The sequence below is a fragment of the Podarcis tiliguerta genome (assembly GCF_965153285.1).
Source record: "Podarcis tiliguerta genome assembly, chromosome: 3".
Taxonomy (NCBI): domain Eukaryota; kingdom Metazoa; phylum Chordata; class Lepidosauria; order Squamata; family Lacertidae; genus Podarcis; species Podarcis tiliguerta.
In genome coordinates this window covers 39,138,047-39,157,950 of record NC_139536.1, presented here as the reverse complement: position 1 = coordinate 39,157,950, position 19,904 = coordinate 39,138,047, and the positions used below count along the sequence as shown (strand labels likewise).

At 39.7% G+C, this 19,904-nt stretch overlaps 1 protein-coding gene and 2 long non-coding RNA genes across 19 annotated transcripts in view; 1 reads left to right on the top strand and 2 right to left on the bottom strand.

Annotated features, from left to right (window-relative positions):
• The window catches only part of BIRC6 (baculoviral IAP repeat containing 6), a 138,645-nt gene extending 123,404 nt beyond the window's left edge, over positions 1-15,241 (top strand). For all 17 annotated transcript variants that reach the window (XM_083432054.1, XM_083432060.1, XM_083432058.1 and 14 more), the window contains 8 exons: positions 1,751-1,896; positions 3,658-3,768; positions 4,962-5,179; positions 6,195-6,356; positions 7,270-7,347; positions 8,494-8,682; positions 12,817-12,951; positions 14,563-15,241. In XM_083432054.1, the coding sequence (XP_083288180.1) occupies positions 1,751-1,896; positions 3,658-3,768; positions 4,962-5,179; positions 6,195-6,356; positions 7,270-7,347; positions 8,494-8,682; positions 12,817-12,951; positions 14,563-14,742 (1,219 nt within the window). In that variant the 3' untranslated portion in view covers positions 14,743-15,241. The remainder of the gene's footprint in view (positions 1-1,750; positions 1,897-3,657; positions 3,769-4,961; positions 5,180-6,194; positions 6,357-7,269; positions 7,348-8,493; positions 8,683-12,816; positions 12,952-14,562) is intronic.
• Positions 8,689-19,904, bottom strand: part of LOC310673676 — a 31,923-nt gene continuing 20,707 nt past the window's right edge. The window contains exons 3-4 of the long non-coding RNA XR_014509178.1: positions 16,184-16,234; positions 8,689-9,415 (exon numbers count right to left, since the gene is read on the bottom strand). This is a non-coding gene — a long non-coding RNA (uncharacterized lncRNA). The remainder of the gene's footprint in view (positions 9,416-16,183; positions 16,235-19,904) is intronic.
• LOC310673689 lies at positions 13,222-14,556 on the bottom strand. Its single transcript, XR_014509193.1, has 2 exons — positions 13,359-14,556; positions 13,222-13,317 (listed from the first exon to the last, which is right to left on the bottom strand). It is a non-coding gene; the product is annotated as an uncharacterized lncRNA (long non-coding RNA).

Below are 19,904 nucleotides of genomic sequence, written 5' to 3'. Positions count from 1 at the left end.
TGGGATGTATTGTAAATCAAATGCAAAGAAAGGCATATTTTTAATGAAAATTCTCTCACAGCTGTCAACATCTGAGTCTTTTAACCAGTCTTCCTCCTCCTGGCACTCTCCAGGTATTATTGGACTCCCAACTCCCATCGTCCCAGTTTATTATTCATGCTGACTGGGCAGATGGGAACTGGAGTCCAACAACATCTACAGGGTACCAGGTTTGAGAAGACAGCATTTAACCAAGGATACAGCACCTCTTGTTTAGAAGACTGGAGTTTTTAGACCAGAGGAGTACCTTGCCCTCTCAGAATCTGCCAGTCTCTTGGACAGGAAGTTGTGTTTACTGTCAACTATTAACTAGAAGGTAATCCCAGAGGCCCCTTCTGCCTGATACCTTGGTTTCCAGAGTTGGCAGTCACCAGGTTTGCTTGCAGACCAGCCAAGTACAGTAAATCTCTCGTGTAAATCTCTGCAGCCAGATCTTCTATGACTATGAGCCTCGAAGCTGAGCAGCAAGTGCATAGCTTTTTACTAGTTCGTATATAAAATGGTAAAATGAGAAACACCTAAGGTCTGCCAGGCTTTTGAAATAACACATGCACAATTTTGCTGTTAGGTCTGTTGACAAAGGTTGACACTGTTGATCTGAGACCATTTCTTGATGGAAGACGTGCCTGGCAACAGCAGAATTATAGTTGCACTCTATTTTCCAGACACGTCTTCCACTGAGAAACTGGAGATTTCTCCAGAAGTCCCAGCAACATTTTTTTTGCAGTAAAAAATTCCATGTATTGTAATGTCATTGTGATGTCAAATTATTGACAGGTGGGTGGCCTCACCCATCAAATTTGACCTGCAAGGCTACATGTGATAAAGATCAGGCTCACATAGCCAATAAGGTTTCCCATTCCAGCTTTAAAAGCTGAAATTTGAATAGGGTATCCTAAAGTTCAACTTGGCTAGGAACTGCTTGGTTAGAGGAGAATCTGTTGGGCTTGTTCTGTTTTAGTCTGCTTAGGTAAAGTGGAAAAGAAGCTGCCAATTTGAAATCAAAAGCAGCATGCTTTGAGCTGAATGTAAAAAAGGAGGTTCTAAGCATTTTACAATTATAATTCCAATATGTTCTATATCACCCGTCAGCCAAGGATCACAGGGCTGTTTAGAATATAAAGACACAAAAATGCATAACATAACAAACAAGACACCTAATAAAATTTAATGGATTATAAGTTTGTATGTAATGGATGTTGTTGGCTGGCTATAGAATGTTTTCATTTTATAAATTCTGGTTGACTTTTCTAGAATTTGTGAGACATAATTTTGTTTTAGTTTTTATTTCCTTTTTAGACACATACCAGGTTCTTTCTTTAGTTTCCCTTGATATACCAGAAGACTAGTCACTTGTGCATATGCACCTTGCTACATTGTAAATGAGGCTTCTGAGTTGTCCAGGATGATTAAGTAGGAACCTTGAACCAAATTCTCCAAGTTCAAAATCTTCTGTATGGTTTTCTTATTTTGGCAGGATTTCTTCTATTGGCATTATACTTTCCACCATTCCCTTAACATTAAACACACTTTTGCTGACCTGGGAAGTCATTATATTTAATGAAAAAACTTAGTTGGTCTCTAAGGTACTACTGGACAATTTTAATTTTTTTATATATTTAATGGCAAATACACAGCAATTGGTAGTAGAGGGAATCTGCATTTCCATTGACAGTTTTCCCTAAAACCCTAGTCATTTCTTCTTTTGTAGGTCTAAAAAGGACAAGACTAAAACTGGAGTGAAGTCAGATACTTCAGATCAAGAGCCAGAGGGACTGACGCTTTTGGTACCAGATATCCAAAGGACTGCTGAGATAGTTTATGCTGCTACAACAAGTTTGCGCCAGGCAAACCAAGGTAAACAATGTCAGCAGCACATCTTTGCTGCAGATCTACCTGGAGTATTTATTTACCTGACCAATTTATATACACCACTTAATTACAATATCTCTAAATGTACATATACATAAACTGTAAAAGCAACCTGACTTTCAACAAAAGGATATAAGAATGGTTAATTAGGGGCATTAACAACAACAACTACTACTACTACTACTACTACTAATGCTGCTCCTCCTCTATACTGACCTTCATCCAAGGATCACATAGCTGTTTACAATATGAAACCACAAAAATAGTAACAAACAAAAGCAATAACCCCACCACACACAGTTTAAAAGGCCGTAGTTTGTTTAATTAGCCAAAGGCCTAGGAGAAGAGGAATGTTTTTGCCTGGCACCAAAAACAGGCAAACCTCCCTGGGAAGAGAATTCAACAAACAGGGAGGCACCACAAAAAAAGGCTTGTTCTCATGCTGCTGCTCTCTAGGCCTCTTGCGGAAGAGGCACATCAAGAATAAACATATAAGCAAATGGATAAAACTACTGGTTTCTTAATATTAATACTACTTTAAAAATATCAGTATAATTATAATTCCCACCATCGAGCAGGGCTACCATAGTAGGAAGTTCCACAGGGCAATACCAAGGTGAATAATGCAATTGAGGCAAAACATGTAAACGCTTTTGTCAATGACACATACAACCTTTCCTTATAAAACATCCTCATCAATACTTTGATGGTAGGACTGGAACTAAACCAAAAATAGGTTGAAAGAGGAATAATAATAATAATAATAATAATAATAATAATAATTTATTGTTTATACCCCCCCCCCCAAATCTGGCTGGGTTTCCCCAGCCACTCTGGGCGGCTTCCAACAGAACACTAAAATACAATAACCTATTAAACATTAAAAGCTTCCCTAAACAGGGCTGCCTTCAGATGTCTTCTAAAAGTTTGGTAGTTATTTTTCTCTTTGACATCTGGTAGGAGGGCATTCCACAGGGCGGGTGTCACTACCGAGAAGGCCCTCTGCCTGGTTCCCTGTAACTTGGCTTCTTGTAGCGAGGGAACCACCAGAAGGCACTCAGCGCTGGACCTCAGTGTCTGGGCAGAACGATGGGGGTGGAGACGCTCCTTCAGGTATACTGGGCCGAGGCTGTTTAGGGCTTTAAAGGTCAGCACCAACACTTTGAATTGTGCTCGGAAAGGAACAGAAACTCCTTTGCAAAAAGCGTGTGGGGGGCTGTTTTAAAGCCCTAAGCCAAAGTACTCTCTGAAGCAGCCCTGCACTTCTCCTTTAAGTGGGTGTCAGGTAGTTGGGGGGAAGGGGGAAAGGCCTCTTTGCACAGGCTGTTTTCTCCTCTCCCCTACCACCTGCTTCCTTAAAAGAGAAGCACAGAGCTATTTCAGAGAGCACTTTTGCAAAGGGCTTTAACACCTGCTCATTAGCTTATGAGTGGGGACAGAAAAGATTGCTTCCTTGGCTGCACATTCGTGTTCCCTGTTGGAAGCAGGAACACATTCAGTGCAGGATTAAACCCTGCCCTCCATGCTCCCAATCAGCTGACATTATCAGTACCATCAGCCAGTGGGCAGATAGAGATAGTTTGGCAAAAACAGCCTCATGTGTCAAATAAAACCCTTGGCAAGCCAGTATTTGCTCATAGGCCAGAGGTTCCCAACCCCTGACCAAAGGGAAACATGTGAGATAAATTTCATATAAATCAGTTTTGGCTTATGCGGTTTCTTTAATATGATTTTTTTCTTACACAGAGAGAAAATTGGCTGAATACTCTAAAAAAGCTGCCGTGAAGCCCAAGCCCTTGTCGGTTTTAAGATCCCTTGAAGAAAAATACGTGGTTGTAATGAAAAAGCTCCAGTTTGGTAAGTTGAAAATCAGTCTGAACCTTCTGTATTGAAACACAAAATGCATTTCTGGGGTCAAAGTCACAATGGAAAACCTGCTTATCTATGTGTATGAACATGAGTAAGAGATTGAAGATATTATATGCCTTCAGTGTGCATATGAACACACGAAGATGGATTCCCTTCCTAGGAAGCTTACAATTTAGAATTTTACACAGGGGATGAATCTGTCATTTATGAGGAAACGTGGCAGCCAATCCATAGATGCTGGAGATAATCTTCAAATAATCCATCAGATTTGTCATGCTGCGGCTATCTTTCTCAAGGAGAGAATACTTAAAAATCAGCATTTATCAGTAGCTTTGGGAGGTCCTAGATGATCAGCCAGTGACAGTATTTTAGAGTTTATCCAAGATACTAGTTAGTCTCTAAGAAGGATCATGATATTAGCTTGTTTTGGTCTTCAAGGGCTTCATCTAGTGAAAAGCTGATTTTTCACATTAACTGAGGATAATAACGAAAGTAAACAATTGTTTGTGTGGCAATTAAAGCAGCCTTGTTTTGTAACCCTATTTCTGAAAGTCCTCTGCTTGGTTACATTTCCTGTCTTATACAAGCTCCATATGGCTAATGATAATACTGATGCTTAGAACTGATACATTTTCCCCCTTTAGAGTATTCAGATGTTCCACATATATCAGCTTGGTCTCTGTTAGATGCTGCTTGGTTTGTGTAGTGTAAAAAATCTTGCTGGTATATTTGGGGTAAGAAAGAGTAGTGATGTTTGCAGTTAAACTGCATAAATACCTGCTCAGCGGGTAAGCTGAATTCTGCTAATGGGACAGAAAATAAGTTCAGGAGACCTAGAGATGTACTTTTGGTCCATAAAGTATAATGTGTTAATTTTGTTTTCTCCTATGATCATTTATCAATAATGCAGTTTCACTCTATTGTCAATTGACTCTTTAATGATACCCAATTAGAATAATTTTAGTATAATAGTGTGTGTTTGCAAGACTAGCAAGGTATCTTACGTATCTTTTAACAATGGGAAAGTATTTGGGTCTGCCTTACTGTATTGAATTGCTTGTTGCTATGGGGAGGGGGGAAATGAAATATTTATATACAGACTGATTTTTCCATTAGTTTTGATACTTCATACAATTTAATTATATTCTAATAAATTAAAATGTTACTTTTCTCTCCTTTAGATACCTTTGAGATGGTTTCAGAAGATGACGATGGAAAACTGGTGTTTAAAGTAAATTACCACTACATGTCACAGGTGAAAAATGCTAGTGATGCAAACAGTGCTGCCAGAGCCAGACGTCTTGCTCAAGAAGCTGTGACACTTTCTACATCGCTGCCTCTTTCCTCTTCATCCAGTGTCTTTGTCCGCTGTGATGAGGAGAGACTAGACATCATGAAGGTAAAAAAATCAGACTTGTGTTCCAAAAACAGCAGAGGTCTCTGATGTGTCTAAATCACGTTAATGCTTATTTTGCATGATTTATTCTGCTTCTATGGGACTTGGAAAAGGAGAGGGAACTTTTTAATGTACTGCTCCTGCTCGCCTCCACTTCAGAAACTTCCAGGGCATTGATGATAAATTTGAAAAAGTGTATCTTCCTAAAAGCCTGTTCAGCACCTATTTTTTGCCAGAAGTTCTCTCTAGCTGGGGTGGGGATGGAGGGACATAAACTTTCCTACCAAATTAGCCTATTGGTAAGTCTTCTTGCAACAGTTGCTGTTTCTGTTGTGCCTTTTATTTTATTTTTACTTCTTGATTGACAGTTATGCAGGTGAGATTTGGCCCCCAGGCTGCCTGATACTTACCCCCCTTTGCTAGATATTTACTACTCTTTGATTCAAGGAAATGAAGTTGGAGGAGAGAGGGAAAGATGTGCAGGTGTGACACTAGAATCCTATAAGAAGTGGGCGTCCTGGAGGAGATCATGTGGCTTATGTGCAGAGGGGCTATGTTTTCATTGAGGGAGTAAACATGCAAGATAGCATTGGAATTGTCAATGATATTTCTCTTGAATAAGACCTGGTCCAGTGAGCACTTGCAGTTCTAATTAGAGACAGAGGGGAAATGTGTTTGGTTCATATTAAAAATGCAGAACCACTTAATTTGCACTTCCCAAAACAAATCTGCAAACCAAATACAGCTATCCTTCAAAATCCACAAGCAAAAGAGAGCACAAAAAATGCTTATAATACCCAATTCCTTGCAAAAAACACATAGATTTTTGTGCAGACTTTTCTTTTTCAAAAATCACAAAGTAATTCAGAAATGGGGCAAAGTGGATGCAAGAATGGAAAAATGAGAAGCTGAGAGAAACAAACTGACAGGATTTGTCCAACCCTAGTTCTAAAGTGTTGTATATGATATACTAGTTTCCCAAACTAGTTGCTATAACATTATTTGTCTTTTTCAAAAGGTTTTGATAACTGGCCCAGCAGACACACCTTATGCAAATGGCTGTTTTGAATTTGATGTGTATTTTCCGCAAGACTATCCTAATTCACCTCCACTTGTAAATCTGGAAACAACTGGAGGACACAGTGTGAGATTCAATCCAAATCTTTACAATGATGGCAAGGTAAATGGTTTTGCTATTTTATTGCAGACTAATGTGGTTGAAACAATTTCTAGTCATTCTGAGTAAATAGGTACCTATGGATAGCTTAGGGACGCGGGTGGCGCTGTGGGTTAAAGCCTCAGTGCCTAGGGCTTGCCGATCGAAAGGTCAGCGGTTCGAATCCCCGCGGCGGGGTGCGCTCCCGCTGTTCGGTCCCAGCGCCTGCCAACCTAGCAGTTCGAAAGCACCCCTGGGTGCAAGTAGATAAATAGGGACCGCTTACTAGCGGGAAGGTAAACGGCGTTTCCGTGTGCGGCTCTGGCTCGCCAGAGCAGCGATGTCACGCTGGCCACGTGATCCGGAAGTGTCTTCGGACAGCGCTGGCCCCCGGCCTCTTTGAGTGAGATGGGCGCACAACCCTAGAGTCTGTCAAGACTGGCCCGTACGGGCAGGGGTACCTTTACCTTTACCTATGGATAGCTTAACTTACATGGGTAACCATATACGATATTTACTTGAATCTTATGCTCACCTTTTTTGGCCAAATTATGTTGCGAAAATTAAGGTGCACATTAGATTTGATGGCACATTATGCTTGAGTACATACGGTAACACACTGATTTATTTTTTCAAGAAGCCTGTCTGCTTTACTCTAGGATATAGTCCAGTTGCCTGGCAGTGTCTCACAAAAGCCTGTCAGTGAATGGAAGCAGGCATCCATGTACGGATTGCCTTTCTGGAAGCAAACTGTACTATAGTAATGAAAGAGGGATCCTGCTGTACTGAAGAGAGAATAGGGATGAGACGATGTTGGATTAGACAGCACCAGTCAACTCATATATGAAAATCATTAATCTGTGGATTAGAACAATGTATAAATTGCAACCATGTACTGATACTTATATATATAACTGTTCAAAACCTTTATCTTCAGGTTTGCTTAAGTATTCTTAACACCTGGCATGGAAGACCAGAAGAGAAGTGGAATCCCCAGACATCAAGCTTTTTACAAGTATGTGGCTTTCTTCAGTGTGGAAGCTGGAGGGTGGGTGTGTAAATAATTCAGAAAACAAAGTTTTTTTTCTGCAAGACAAAAGCCAGTGTATTTCCAGCACTGCACCTTGTTCTCTGATATCATTTCAAATAAATACATGTAGGGCAATCTAAATTATCATTCGATGATCTTGTATTTACTTCAGTGCAGTCACTTTTTATGCAGCAGTACAAAAAAAATAAATAATCCTGAAAATTGGCGAGTCTTGGTGCAGCTCCAGGTGCACTTTGGAAAGTATGTTTGAGAATTATGAGATCCCAGTCTATATATTGAAATAGCTCAAAAAATCAATAGAAATATACTTTCCAACAAGAAGAATTAGTATGTGTGTTCAAGTTAAAATGAAGTGTTTTTGTAATGTTGTCATGTCTAGGATATGCCTTAAATATATTCAGCTTACTGTTGTAAAACTGCGATCTGATGACCTAATTTTCTTTTTATATTGATGTTATGATGATAACTCCAAACTGTATTAACTGCTCATATTAATGTACACTAAATATCCACCACTGAATCATGCTTCCCCAATATTAATTTACTTTATGTAAATATTCCCTTATTCAACTTGGCTGCTGCAGTTAAGTGCCATATTAATATTTATATGTGGTGTCATATTAATATTAATATGCTTGTAATCATATAATTATATTTATCAAGCATAGTCCTAGCAAATAAAGCATTTAAATGAATTTGTCAAGACCTCAAGAGCAAAACCTTAGGGGACTAGGATTGGCTTTTCCAGACTTTAACCTGGTATTGATTAACATTAGCAAAGGCAAGTGCTTTGTTCAACAGCCATAGCGTTTTCATTGAAAATGAATGTATGTTTTACACACACACACACACACACACACACAGAGAGAGAGAGAGAGAGAGAGAGTGTAATGGTCCATTATATTGTTTAAAAGAATACACTGTAACAAATAGATCCTTCTTTGGCACTGCAAATGGCAGGTGCAAAGCATTGCCACCATTGGGTCAATCTATGCAAAAGTTTGACAATAAGAGGACAGGTTTAGCTTGTTTTTATTGTTCTGACCTTGGCAATGGTCTGTTTTGTTCTTTTTACTGCTTGCAAACTCCTCCAACTGTGTCTGCCCACAGGTATTGGTGTCTGTGCAATCCCTCATATTAGTTGCAGAGCCCTATTTCAATGAACCAGGATACGAAAGATCAAGAGGGACTCCAAGCGGCACACAGAGTTCCAGAGAATACGATGGAAATATACGGCAAGCAACAGTCAAATGGGCTATGCTTGAACAAATCAGAAATCCTTCACCGTGTTTTAAAGAGGTTAGTGCTTTGTGCCATACCTGCTTATGATCCATCCATTTTAAATGTAGAATCCTGAGAAACGTCTGTTACCTTGATAACAGAGATAGGGATAATAGCATAAATTCAGGTTTATTGCGGCAATTGGGCTGCATTGGTTTTAGTCAAAAAGTCAGGATAAGAACCAATCCAGTTTCTCACATTGACCAACTAGATGTCTCTGGGAAGCCCAGAAGCAGGACAGGTAGGAAGGTGTATTTGTCCCTTAGGCAGGCATAGGCAAACTCCGTCCCTCCAGATGTTTGGGACTACAATTCCCATCATCCCTGACCACTGGTCCTGTGAGCTAGGGATGATGGGACTTGTAGTCCCAAACGTCCGGAGGGCCAGAGTTTGCCTGTGCCTGCAAGGTCTCCCAGTAGCCTGTGACAGACTCTGCTTGTTTTCCAGTTAGGAAAAGGAAAGAAGTAACAGGAGTTTCCCCTGCTCTATCTTCCCTTCTCCGAAATTGCTGCACAAATGAAAAGAGATCCCATGACTCCAGAGACTTTTAGGAACTGCACAAGGCTCTTCAGAGGCAAATGTATGGAGAATGTTAGAAACAGCAGAAGAAACTCTTTCTTATCCACATCTTCCAGCACATGAGAGGAAGGAAGACACAGCAGGAGAGTTTCCTTCTATTTCTTGCCTTCCTCAAGCTTCTGTATAGCAATCCATACTTTGTCTTAAAGTCATCTGAGCAATCCCAGAAGACCTGTTGGTAGCAAGGACAAATAAAGCCTGGGTTGTAAGCAAACCTGGTATTTGTGGGCCCCCACCCTGGTCATCAGTTTCTGAGGAGTTCCGTGTTACAGAAAACATATCAATAATTGTCTCACAGTTAGAATTGAATGTGGTCTGCCACTGTGTGCCAGAACCAAATTTTGAATAGTCAGGTAGGTGCAATTTGAAGTAATGTCAAATGCATGAGTTCACCTACAGCCCATATATACCTTTGCAAAACCTGTTTTCGTCAGGATAACTGCTTCCATCTTAAAATACCTATTCTGCCTATCAACTTTAACCAAAAAAATGTTTGAGCAGGAAAAAAATACTAATTGCATCTCAAACTGTGAATCCATCCCATATTGGTGTGCTTAAAGTGAGGATTGTGTGGCAAATGGAAATAGTTGACCAATATGAACAGCTGAATGGCTTAATTTTCTTGGTATGTAGTGTTTCTCCCTTTTCCCCTGGATGTGAAAATGGCCACAGGGAACTTCTCTGGTTTGGTGGGGGAGGGGGGACAAAACCTGAGTCTGAAGAAAAATAGTTTCTATCGCTAGTAGTAAATCATCTAGATTCCCTTTTATTTCAGTATTTTAATTAAGATGCCATCAGGCTGTGATCTACTTCCTCCCCAATGATATTTGATACTGCTAATAAATTGGCTAATAATGTAGCCAAGCGAGAGTTCTGACATTTGTCATAAATTTTCCTTGATAATTTCATGCCTCTAATTGACTATAAAGGTGTACATGTCAAAAATTAAGGTTATTTTGCAGTAGGGAATTTAGTATCTTGCCTAGCATCCAAGGAAATTGGACTAAGGGTGATTAATGCAATAACGGTGATACAGACATGCCTGGAAAATTATCTTGGGGTGGGGGGAGCCAGTCTCATGTTATGGTTGCAACATGTCTTCTCACATACTTTTACCTAATTTTTAAACCACTTACATAAAAAATTGAGCTATACATAAAAATTGAGCTTACATAAAAAATTTGAATTATAAAAAATTATGTTTTGTTTATAGCCAACAGGACTTTTTGCATTTTATGAGCAGGTTACAGGTTATGAAAACTTGAGTAGTGCGCACAATATATTGGTCATAGGCACACATAATAATATCCTAGGCCTGAGCAATACCCCTCCTGTCCTTTCCTGCAACAAGATTAGTGTTCATGACTAGTAGATAGAGATTGCAGTGAAAAATCTAACTTCTTTTATGGTCAGGGGGCACCATAAGAACGCCAGTAATGCTTTTTGCTGAAAAAGTAATTAAACCCTACTCACAGGCGCTCCCTTGTGATTTCCTCCCTTTGCACTTGCTGTAAGTAAAATAATGAAGAGTCTCAGACTCGGTGCTACATTGAAAATGCCTTTGACCCTTTACAGGGTGGCAAGGACAAGCCAGAGCACTAGCTTCTGTTTTTTAAGGGTATGAAGCACTTAAGACACTCTAATAAAATACATACTTGGCCCTTTCTCTGTATTAGATGTAGGTTCCCATTCTTCTTGGCTCATTGCCAGACTTGGAAGTGACCTTGCAGGCTTGCAACTGGGGCAGGAGTTGATAATACACTGCCTTGGATTTGTTCAAGTCCCACAACACAGACTCTCTTGCCTCCCATCATCCATTTGCCAGCCACATACGCAATTATGTAAAGGGTATGTGAAATCCAAGAGGCCCCCATTGTTACAGTAGATATTCTAGCACCCACACAATGCAGACACATTTGTATATATGTGCATATTATGCAGTACATAATTGTACTGGGTACAATAATGCACATTATCTTAGCTTTCTGGTGGCTGCAGGTATGTAAACTGCCTTACCATGCAAATTGTCCAGTTTCAGACATTAACCTAATGGAAGTAAATAGACCAAGTGCATACAAATTGCAGTTCTGGGATGTGGATTATGCCACATGATCAGACGCTTTCAGAAAGCCCCCTGCCTTCATTTACCAGTTCTAAATTAAAGTTCATTGTTAATATGAAGATTTTGAAAGCAGCTGTTTTTAGCCATTGTTAAAGTCTGTGCTAGTGCAAGTTTAACCCTGTTGAAAGGCAAAAAAAATTCAAACCACCGTGGAACAAGAAGTAGGGTTGAACTTGATCTTGTGTTCTGCTCCAAATTGCTTTTTAGTTATGAGAGTCAGTGCACACACGTACACTTCCATAGAGGTAAATCAGAATGAGCACCTCTGTTTTATTTCAGATAAAATAGAGATTTAAACCAGTAATAAATTTATTGATTAAAATCAAAAGCTCGTTTACCAAATTGATTATCAAATATGTGTTAAATGCAGAAACACTATCTGAAGCCATTCCATGCTTTTGTTTAAGTCAAATTTTAAAAATAATTTGTTGAACAGATTAGGTAGTTTGATTTAATGTCACAAACACACACAAATATCGGTTAAAATATATAAACTGAGGTACAGCTTCCCTTTACCTTTACAAAGTGTGTAAAAGTACAACTTTGGGACACTGTTGTATTTGTTAAATATAACTAATCATAATGAGGAACTTACTGCACAAATATCAGTCTGCCCAATGAAATTAGTATTACTTACTATAGCAAGAGAGCCTGTAAATATTATACCACAGAGCCAATACGTACAATAAGTATGCTAACAGAAGATTTCTTTATTCATTTGTGGATATGTTTGCCCTTAAGAAGAGAACAAAAATGTTGAATTATCTGGTAATTTTTAAATATTGAAATTATTTTCAAAAGTATTGTTTGTATTAGAGAATTTTGCTGATATTTTATATTTCTGTGTTGGATGCATATTTGGATTTCTGATCTAGTTTTGGCAAAATGCCAAATTTTAATCTAGCTCTCATTAATCTGTAGTTATAAATCACCCCTTTGGTATTCAAGTGAAGATACCATTTATTCATGATACATATTGATTTTTATTAAAATTGGCAGAAGCCAATTGGGTTTGCAGTTAAGGGAATTTCTACTTTTACAAATACCTGGATAGTAACCCATTTGATCCCACAATCTCAAGATGTCCCAAGAGACATCACCTAGAGGCATCTTTGCTTATGTGCATATTAAGCACATTATTTCAGTCCGTTCAGCTATATATATATGGCTTTTCCCACAAAAGAAGGAAACGTTGCAAAGAAATGAAGACATTCTCCAGGTATATTATGATACAGCAGAAAATGATCTGTCTAAACAGTTGTTACTTTTGCATCATATAGTTGGCCATTTCTGGTATCTAAATATGGTGCTTTGACTTCAGATTCATGCAGCAGCAGAATAATACAGTCAAAGCTTGTCTGTTTGTTAGCAGAGGGTGCACAATTAAAATGATGTTACAGTTCTGTAATTTGTACCACTATCTTTTTAACCTTCAATCTGCCTTTTTACAGGTTATACACAAACACTTCTACTTGAAGAGAGTAGAAATCATGGCTCAGTGTGAGGAGTGGATAGCAGATATACAACAGTACAGCAGCGATAAACGGGTAGGCAGGACTATGTCTCATCACGCTGCCGCTCTAAAGGTAAGGTTCACAGATGAGATTACTGCCCATGATTCAGTAAAACCTTTTTGGTGCCTGACTACTAACTTCAGTCATAAGAGCTGCTAAAAGCATTCACTGCACACACTATTTTTTTAAAAAATAATATTTATTGCTTTTTGAACAATATTATTTTTTAAAAAATAGAGTGTGTGCAGTGAATGCTTTTAGCAGCTCTTATGACTGCACACACTCTAAAGATGATGGCACTTTACAAAAAAAGTAAATAATTTGCGTCCACATTTTTCTTGCTGCTCCTCCCACCACCATATGCCTTTCTTGTAATTAGAACATACTGGAATGCATCAACTGACTTGCACCCATTTTTTATTTAAAGCAGTTTTCCCCCTGGGTTAACTTTGCAGTTCTAGAAACAGGATCTGTGACACAAAGGAGCTCATCTGTGTCAGGGGAGAGTGGCAGCTGTGTGTCCCCTCCATCTTGCCTCCATTAGTGATTAATAAGGCACAACTAAGTTTTCCCATTCCTGCCAACAGCAGCCAGTGGAGAGGAGCAGGGATGTGGAAGCTCACAGCCCAGTGTCATGTCATACATTTTGCCTTACTAAATGTTTCAAAGGGTAAGAGGGGCAGCTGTGGGGCCTGCTACTTTCAACAACAGGTTGGCCAAATCGCAAACTACCAGCTTTCGTTGTTGGTCTGGTTATATTTTCTATGTTAATATGTGCATTTTGAAGTTAGTCCTCCAACTGTCCACCAAAGCCATTTAAGTAAAACCTTGTTGCATTTGGAAATCCTTGCTTATAGCACGAGGACTCTGGTCTGCAGAGGTTGTTGGACTCCAACTACCATCAGCCCCAGCCACCATGGGCAAAGGTCAAAGGTGATGGAAATTGTAGTCTAACAATATCTGGAGGGCCATAGGAGCCCCATCCCCCTGCATAGCCTTATGCGATCTTGGCATGTGGATGGAACAAACACGGGCAATGGCAAAGCGTTAATCCACACACACATGCATGTTCATCACTTTGATGTCTGAAAGTATGAATGTCGGCTGCTCAGTCATCAAGGTGTATTTGGCATGCAATAGCTTCACTAAGACGTACCCTAATTCATTTTGTGTGTGGTTTAAATACAACAGGCAAGGTTTGTAGAAAACCAATGGCATAGTTCTGCACATTGCAGGCACACCTATACGCTAAGAGTCTATAACCCTGTTCAACCATTATTAGAACTGGGCTTAAATAGCTCATATGGTGCTGCTGTGCCTACGTGGTGAACCCAGCCTGACATCTCCACCCATGAGTTTGTTGCATTGACCCGGAAGGTCTAAGGGTAGGTCTAAAGGTTCAAAGTGGGTTCTACTGAAATCCCCTGTGCTGCTTTCAGAACTGGTTCTTGCTTTATGATATGAGCACAAAGACCTGCTGCACAGAGTTACTCTTAATTAATAATCTTCCTGCAGCTCCCACTAGTAGTAGGGGAAAGCAAAAATAACAACTATCACCACATGAAGACTTCAAAGTTTTATTGCAGCAGTTTCTCATTTTGTCTGTGAAAGTATAGCAGTATGACTGCACCTAAATTGCTGTGAGTGAGCCCCTTTCCTCACTATGAATTTGTATGTGCACAGCGTCACACAGCTCAACTGCGGGAAGAGCTTCAGAAACTCCCCTGTCCCGAAGGCCTGGACCCAGATGCTGATGATTCAGCTGAGAAATGCAGTGCCATGACAAGTGCTGAGGATGCTCTGTTGCACGAGCAAGTCAAACCGAGCAGCAGTAAAGACCTCCCAAGTGACTTCAAATTATGAGCTGCGTTGACATGGACTTGATAGACACACGAGGCTTTGAAGCACAAGCCAAATATGTCAATATTTGTATCTAAGAAGCTAATTATGTAATAGGTAATGAAACTATACTATGCCCTTCAGGATATACAGATTAATTCAAGATGATCTTTTATTTACCTGTACAAGAGTGTAAACTTTTTTGTGCTTTTATTTCCAATTGTGAGAACCACTGATTGGTATGTTTAAAAAGTTATGTATACAAGAATGGATAAATCACTGCTATATAAGGGAAGCTACCTTAGGAAAGAATGTTTACTGAATGTTTATAATTTTTTTTTTACTTGTAGAGTGAGGGCGGTTGTAACAAAGAATATATATTGGTCATTCTTACAGCTACTATTTAAAGTCGGACAGTTTTCACTGAATTTGATAGATTTTACGTTTGGCCATATCTCCATTCTCATATTTGATTTCTAAAAAGAACCTCCTGTATACTTCAATAAAGGTCAAATGGACATGCTCCCTCTTATGATTTACTGGTACCTTTTTTAAAATAATCTGCCATTCATTATAGTTGGAGACTTGCACTTGTATGACTGAATTTATTACAGTCAACATATTTAATTTTATGCTTAACTAATTCTAAAAATGCGGATGAAATAAATGCACATGGTTTTACCTCAGCCAAAATGTGGACTGCTGGATTCATCTTTCATAACTCTTTATTAACAGCTGGGTGACTTCTGCTCAAGAAGAGCAAAAGGATGTTATGACAATGAATTCATTAAGTAATTTTACATGAGGAAACCCCAGTGGAAGTTGTTACCTTCTGGTCCTTCCTTATGACTAACACCCATTAAAACATAATAGTCTAGTTGTGGAACAATTGTGTTAGCTCTGGAAACATAATACTGTATGTAACTACCTGTCAATTTTTAAGCAGTTTCCTGGCAGACACAATATTGCATACTGAAGAATTTTGAAGGTTTCTTATCTAGTTCAAAGGGTCAGGCCAGGTGTGTTGTGGCTTCAAGATAAAAGCAGCAGCCAAAGAGTGTCTAATTTTCAGCAATATCTCTTCCTGTGGCACTTAAGAACAATGTTGACCAGTCATCGCTTATCACTGGCCATGCTGGCTTGGGCTAACTGGAACTCATCAACTTCTGGAGGGCCACCAGTTCTCTAGCCCTGTGTCATATACTCTGTGAGCACTTGGGAAACCCCAGCTGGCAAAGCACCTTAGCCCTAGTGATGAAGCACTGAGGTAAACTGTTACGCACATGGGCGAATTAAACACAAATGCAAGCAGAAGGTAGGTGCTACTTCATCAATTGAAACTGAAATAAGGACACAGCAAAGGACATTGTGTATCCCAGGAGCTAAATTGCAAGCGGGGTGGGGTGTGGAATCCTATACAGTTCAAGACCTGAAACTTAGAGGAGGTAATTCTGTAGAAACTTACAGTTCATGCTGCTCTCCTTTATCAGGGAAGCCTTGAGCGGCTGCAGTTAACCTAGACAGAAATGGGACAGAAAGTAATATAGTGTTATACACTGATGAAGACCACAGTTCAGACCTAGCAAGTGGGAAAGTCAGCTAGCTTATAAACAACTGTAGGATTAGCTTTTTCCATGTCACTGTAAATTCAGCTTAGGTTTTAAGTTCAAGTAAGTGTATGGAGTTTCAAGAACTGAGGCAAAGAGTGGTGACGTGTGAAGGCATTACTAACAAAAGTTAAGTAATTTCATCCATCTACAGTTGGACGGAAAAGTGAAAATGCTAATATTCTAACAAAAATATGTGTTGCCCTAAGATCAGCTGCTATATCCAAACATGGGAAAGTCACCAATATAATTCCAATTCTTAAAAGGCAATCCTGGAAGTAGCAGGCCTTTTGTTCCATGCAAATTGGTGGGAAACATTATTTAAGATAAATTAATAAATGTTTAGAAGAACAAGTATTGTTGAAGAAGAGCCAGCATGGCTTCTACAAGTGCATGCTCCATCTGTATAACCTTTTGAGAGAGTCTTAATAAGCACGTCCTAGGGGTGAGTCTGTAGACACTGTCTACTTAGACTTTCACAAAGCTTTCAGTGAAGATCCTCTCCAAAAGTATCTGGGTAATGTCCCATCATCCCTGACCCCTGGCCATGGGCTAACGGCAGCTGGAACCCAATTGCATCCACTGAGACACATATTTGACAAGCTCAATATAAGATGACAGCCTATTATGGATCACAGATGACAGTCTATTAAGGATCAATAATGAATTTAATAATAAATGGACAGAAGAAAATAGAGTAAGACTAAATGGACTGTTCTCACAATTATATAAAAAGTGGAGTCCCCAAAGATCTGTAATGACACGCCTCCTTTTAAACTTGTTCATAAATGACCTAGAGTTATGGGCGAACAGTGTGGCGGCCAAGTTTGCTGATGACATCAAATTATTCAGGTTACTAAAAACAAAAAGGCATCATGAATAACTCCAAAACATTCTCTCCAAACTGAGTTAAAAAAACAAATGTGTGTTAATGTGAATAAAAATGGTGTACACTGGGGCAAAAAAATCCAAATTTCTCATTTATACTGATGGATTCTAAGCTCGCACTAGCTATACAGGAAGGATAGACTTCTGATGGATGGCTCAATGAAAATGGTGACCCAGTATGCAACAGTAAAAGGTATTTAAAACCCCTGCCAATTTCATAATGCCCATTTGGAATGCCAGTTAGAATTCTAGCCTCTGCATTGGGGTATTGTAGAACTGGGGAGATTGCAGAAAAAGGGAAATCAAAATGATCAGGAGACTTATATGGCAAGGTCACAGTGTTTGGGTCTTTTAAGTTTGGGGGAGGGGAAAACAAGTTTGGAACAACATGCTAGAGATTTAAAAAATTGTGCATGATATAAAGTAAGTACATAGAAGTGTTTCAGCCTCTCGTAATACTAGAACCTGGGGTGATCCAATGAAACTGAATGGTAGGATATTCAAGACAGACAACAGGAAAAAGCCAAGTACTTCACAAAGCATATACAGAATTCACTTTTACAACGTGTGGTGATGGCCACCAACCCAGAAATATTTAAAAGATTAGACAATTCCTAGAGAATAAGGCTATCAGTTGCTACTAGTAATGTTCTATCTCCAGGATCTGGGGAAACATGCCTCTTAATAGCCTCTAGGAAACAAACAGAAGGTTGGTGGTTCAAGCCCACCTAAGGACAATAGTGGGCAGGATTCCTGCAATGCAGAGGGGTGGACTAGATGACTCTTGGGGGTCCCTTCTGTTGGGAATCTGAATATGTGCAGACTCACACAGAGTCAATTAAGGTTTGGCAGACAGCCAAAATGTCATGTGAAGGAGTAAGTCTGCTTGGTGATACAGAGGCATGGAGACAGCTCCATGATTGGTCAAGCTCTCTCATGGGAATAATGATTAATGGCCTACTAACTAGTACGAGTGTCAGTGTAGGAGCTGGAGGTTGAGAGTTGTGAGTCGTGTATGAGAGTCAGTTAAAGATCCGTATTCTGTTCTGTTCCTGTAAATAGTCCACTGTATATAATACACACCTAACTACAAGTTCCTGCTTCGTCTATCCTGTCTGCAGCCAAGTCGCCAATTGCTTCCACGGATTCTGCGTTTACTCTGCTAGGTCTGGCTTAGGTCCTGCAACTAGTCAGAAAGCTGCGAAACACCAAATAGGTTTTGCCAATACCTTCCAACTCTACCATTCTATGAATAGGGTGCGCTCATGTCTTGTTTATTTGCTTCCCACAGGCAACTGATTGGCTCCTGTGGGGAAACAGGATGCAGAACTAGATCCAAGTTTGGTTTGATCCAGCAGGGATCTTTTGTTCTTAATGTTTCTAGGGAGCAGGGAAAGACAAGAGGCTTTTATCACTAATTGTTAGAGCTAACTAAGTGCGGTTGCTTAAGGTATTGCAACATGTAAAAAGCTTGTTCAAGCAAAGTGTTGTTGGTTTTTAAAACATCCTCCTTATATAGCTACAGCCCCCACACAGCCATCGTTCATTGTTCACTGAAGCAAAAAACGTGATACCATACATTTCAAATGCATGTTAGTAATTGTCTAGGAATTTTCATGACATAATTGGAAATTAGGACAAAGGATACTTGCCAAGCATTTTAATTATTAAAAGTTAATACAGGTGATATGTCACTAAATACTCATGGTTTTATGGATGTTAAGAGTGAAGTAGCCTCAGCTAAAGGAATGTGGAGAGATGCAGCACAGTGGTTTTGAATGATGTACAGAAATTTGCTTAGTGCACATTTTTCCTCTATGGAGGCATGTTTCTCCTCATAGATTGCAAAGGCCTTTAGTAGGACACCCTAAGTAGAAGTGGCAAGACAAGCTCTAGATTTTAGGCAATAACTACCCTGACAGGGAGAATATAGGCATGTCCTTCTGCCAAGCTTTTATGAAGTAATAAGGGTCAAGTCCCTCTGAGATGCATGTTCATCGTGTCTTGATTGGGTTAGCACAAAATCCACCCGTATGTTCAAGCCATCACACACACTTTCTCAGTAACCTTAAAATACAACCTGTAAAAGCTGCCTGTATTAACCACCAATTGCAATTAAGGGGGTGTAGATGAGGTTCTGCTTAAGATGCCCTACAGATTTCATGGGAAAGGCAGAATTTGAACCTGAGTTCTGCTTCACTGCACAATCTCTTAGGTCAGTCATATCAGGAAAATAAAGCCTGGGGGAGGGGGTGGTTTTCATGGGACTGCAACATGCAGGGAGAGGAAGTTTATTTGTTCCCTCCCCAGCTGTAGTCCTAAAAAATAAAAACGCCATGCATTACAGTTAGCCCTTGAAAAGAGTTCCCATTGCACTAATGAGAACTTTTCCCCTAAGGCTAACTGCAGCCTGGAGGAGGGGATTTTTGTCAGTACTGTGTCTGGGAAGGTTTAAAACTCTTCTCTATGTGCACTGTAGCCATGATTAAAATGCTCACCTGCGTCTAGAAGGGGTTCTCCCCCCCCCCCATTTTAAACCCTGCTGTGTATGCTGGCCACACAATGTGTTACTTTGCCTCTGGCTTCTGTGTTACAGTGAGCTAAGAAATGCATTTGGTTTTTTACAAGATCTTCGCATCCCCATAATCAGCTGACTAAACAGGGATGCTGTGAGAGAGGAGTGGAGCAATA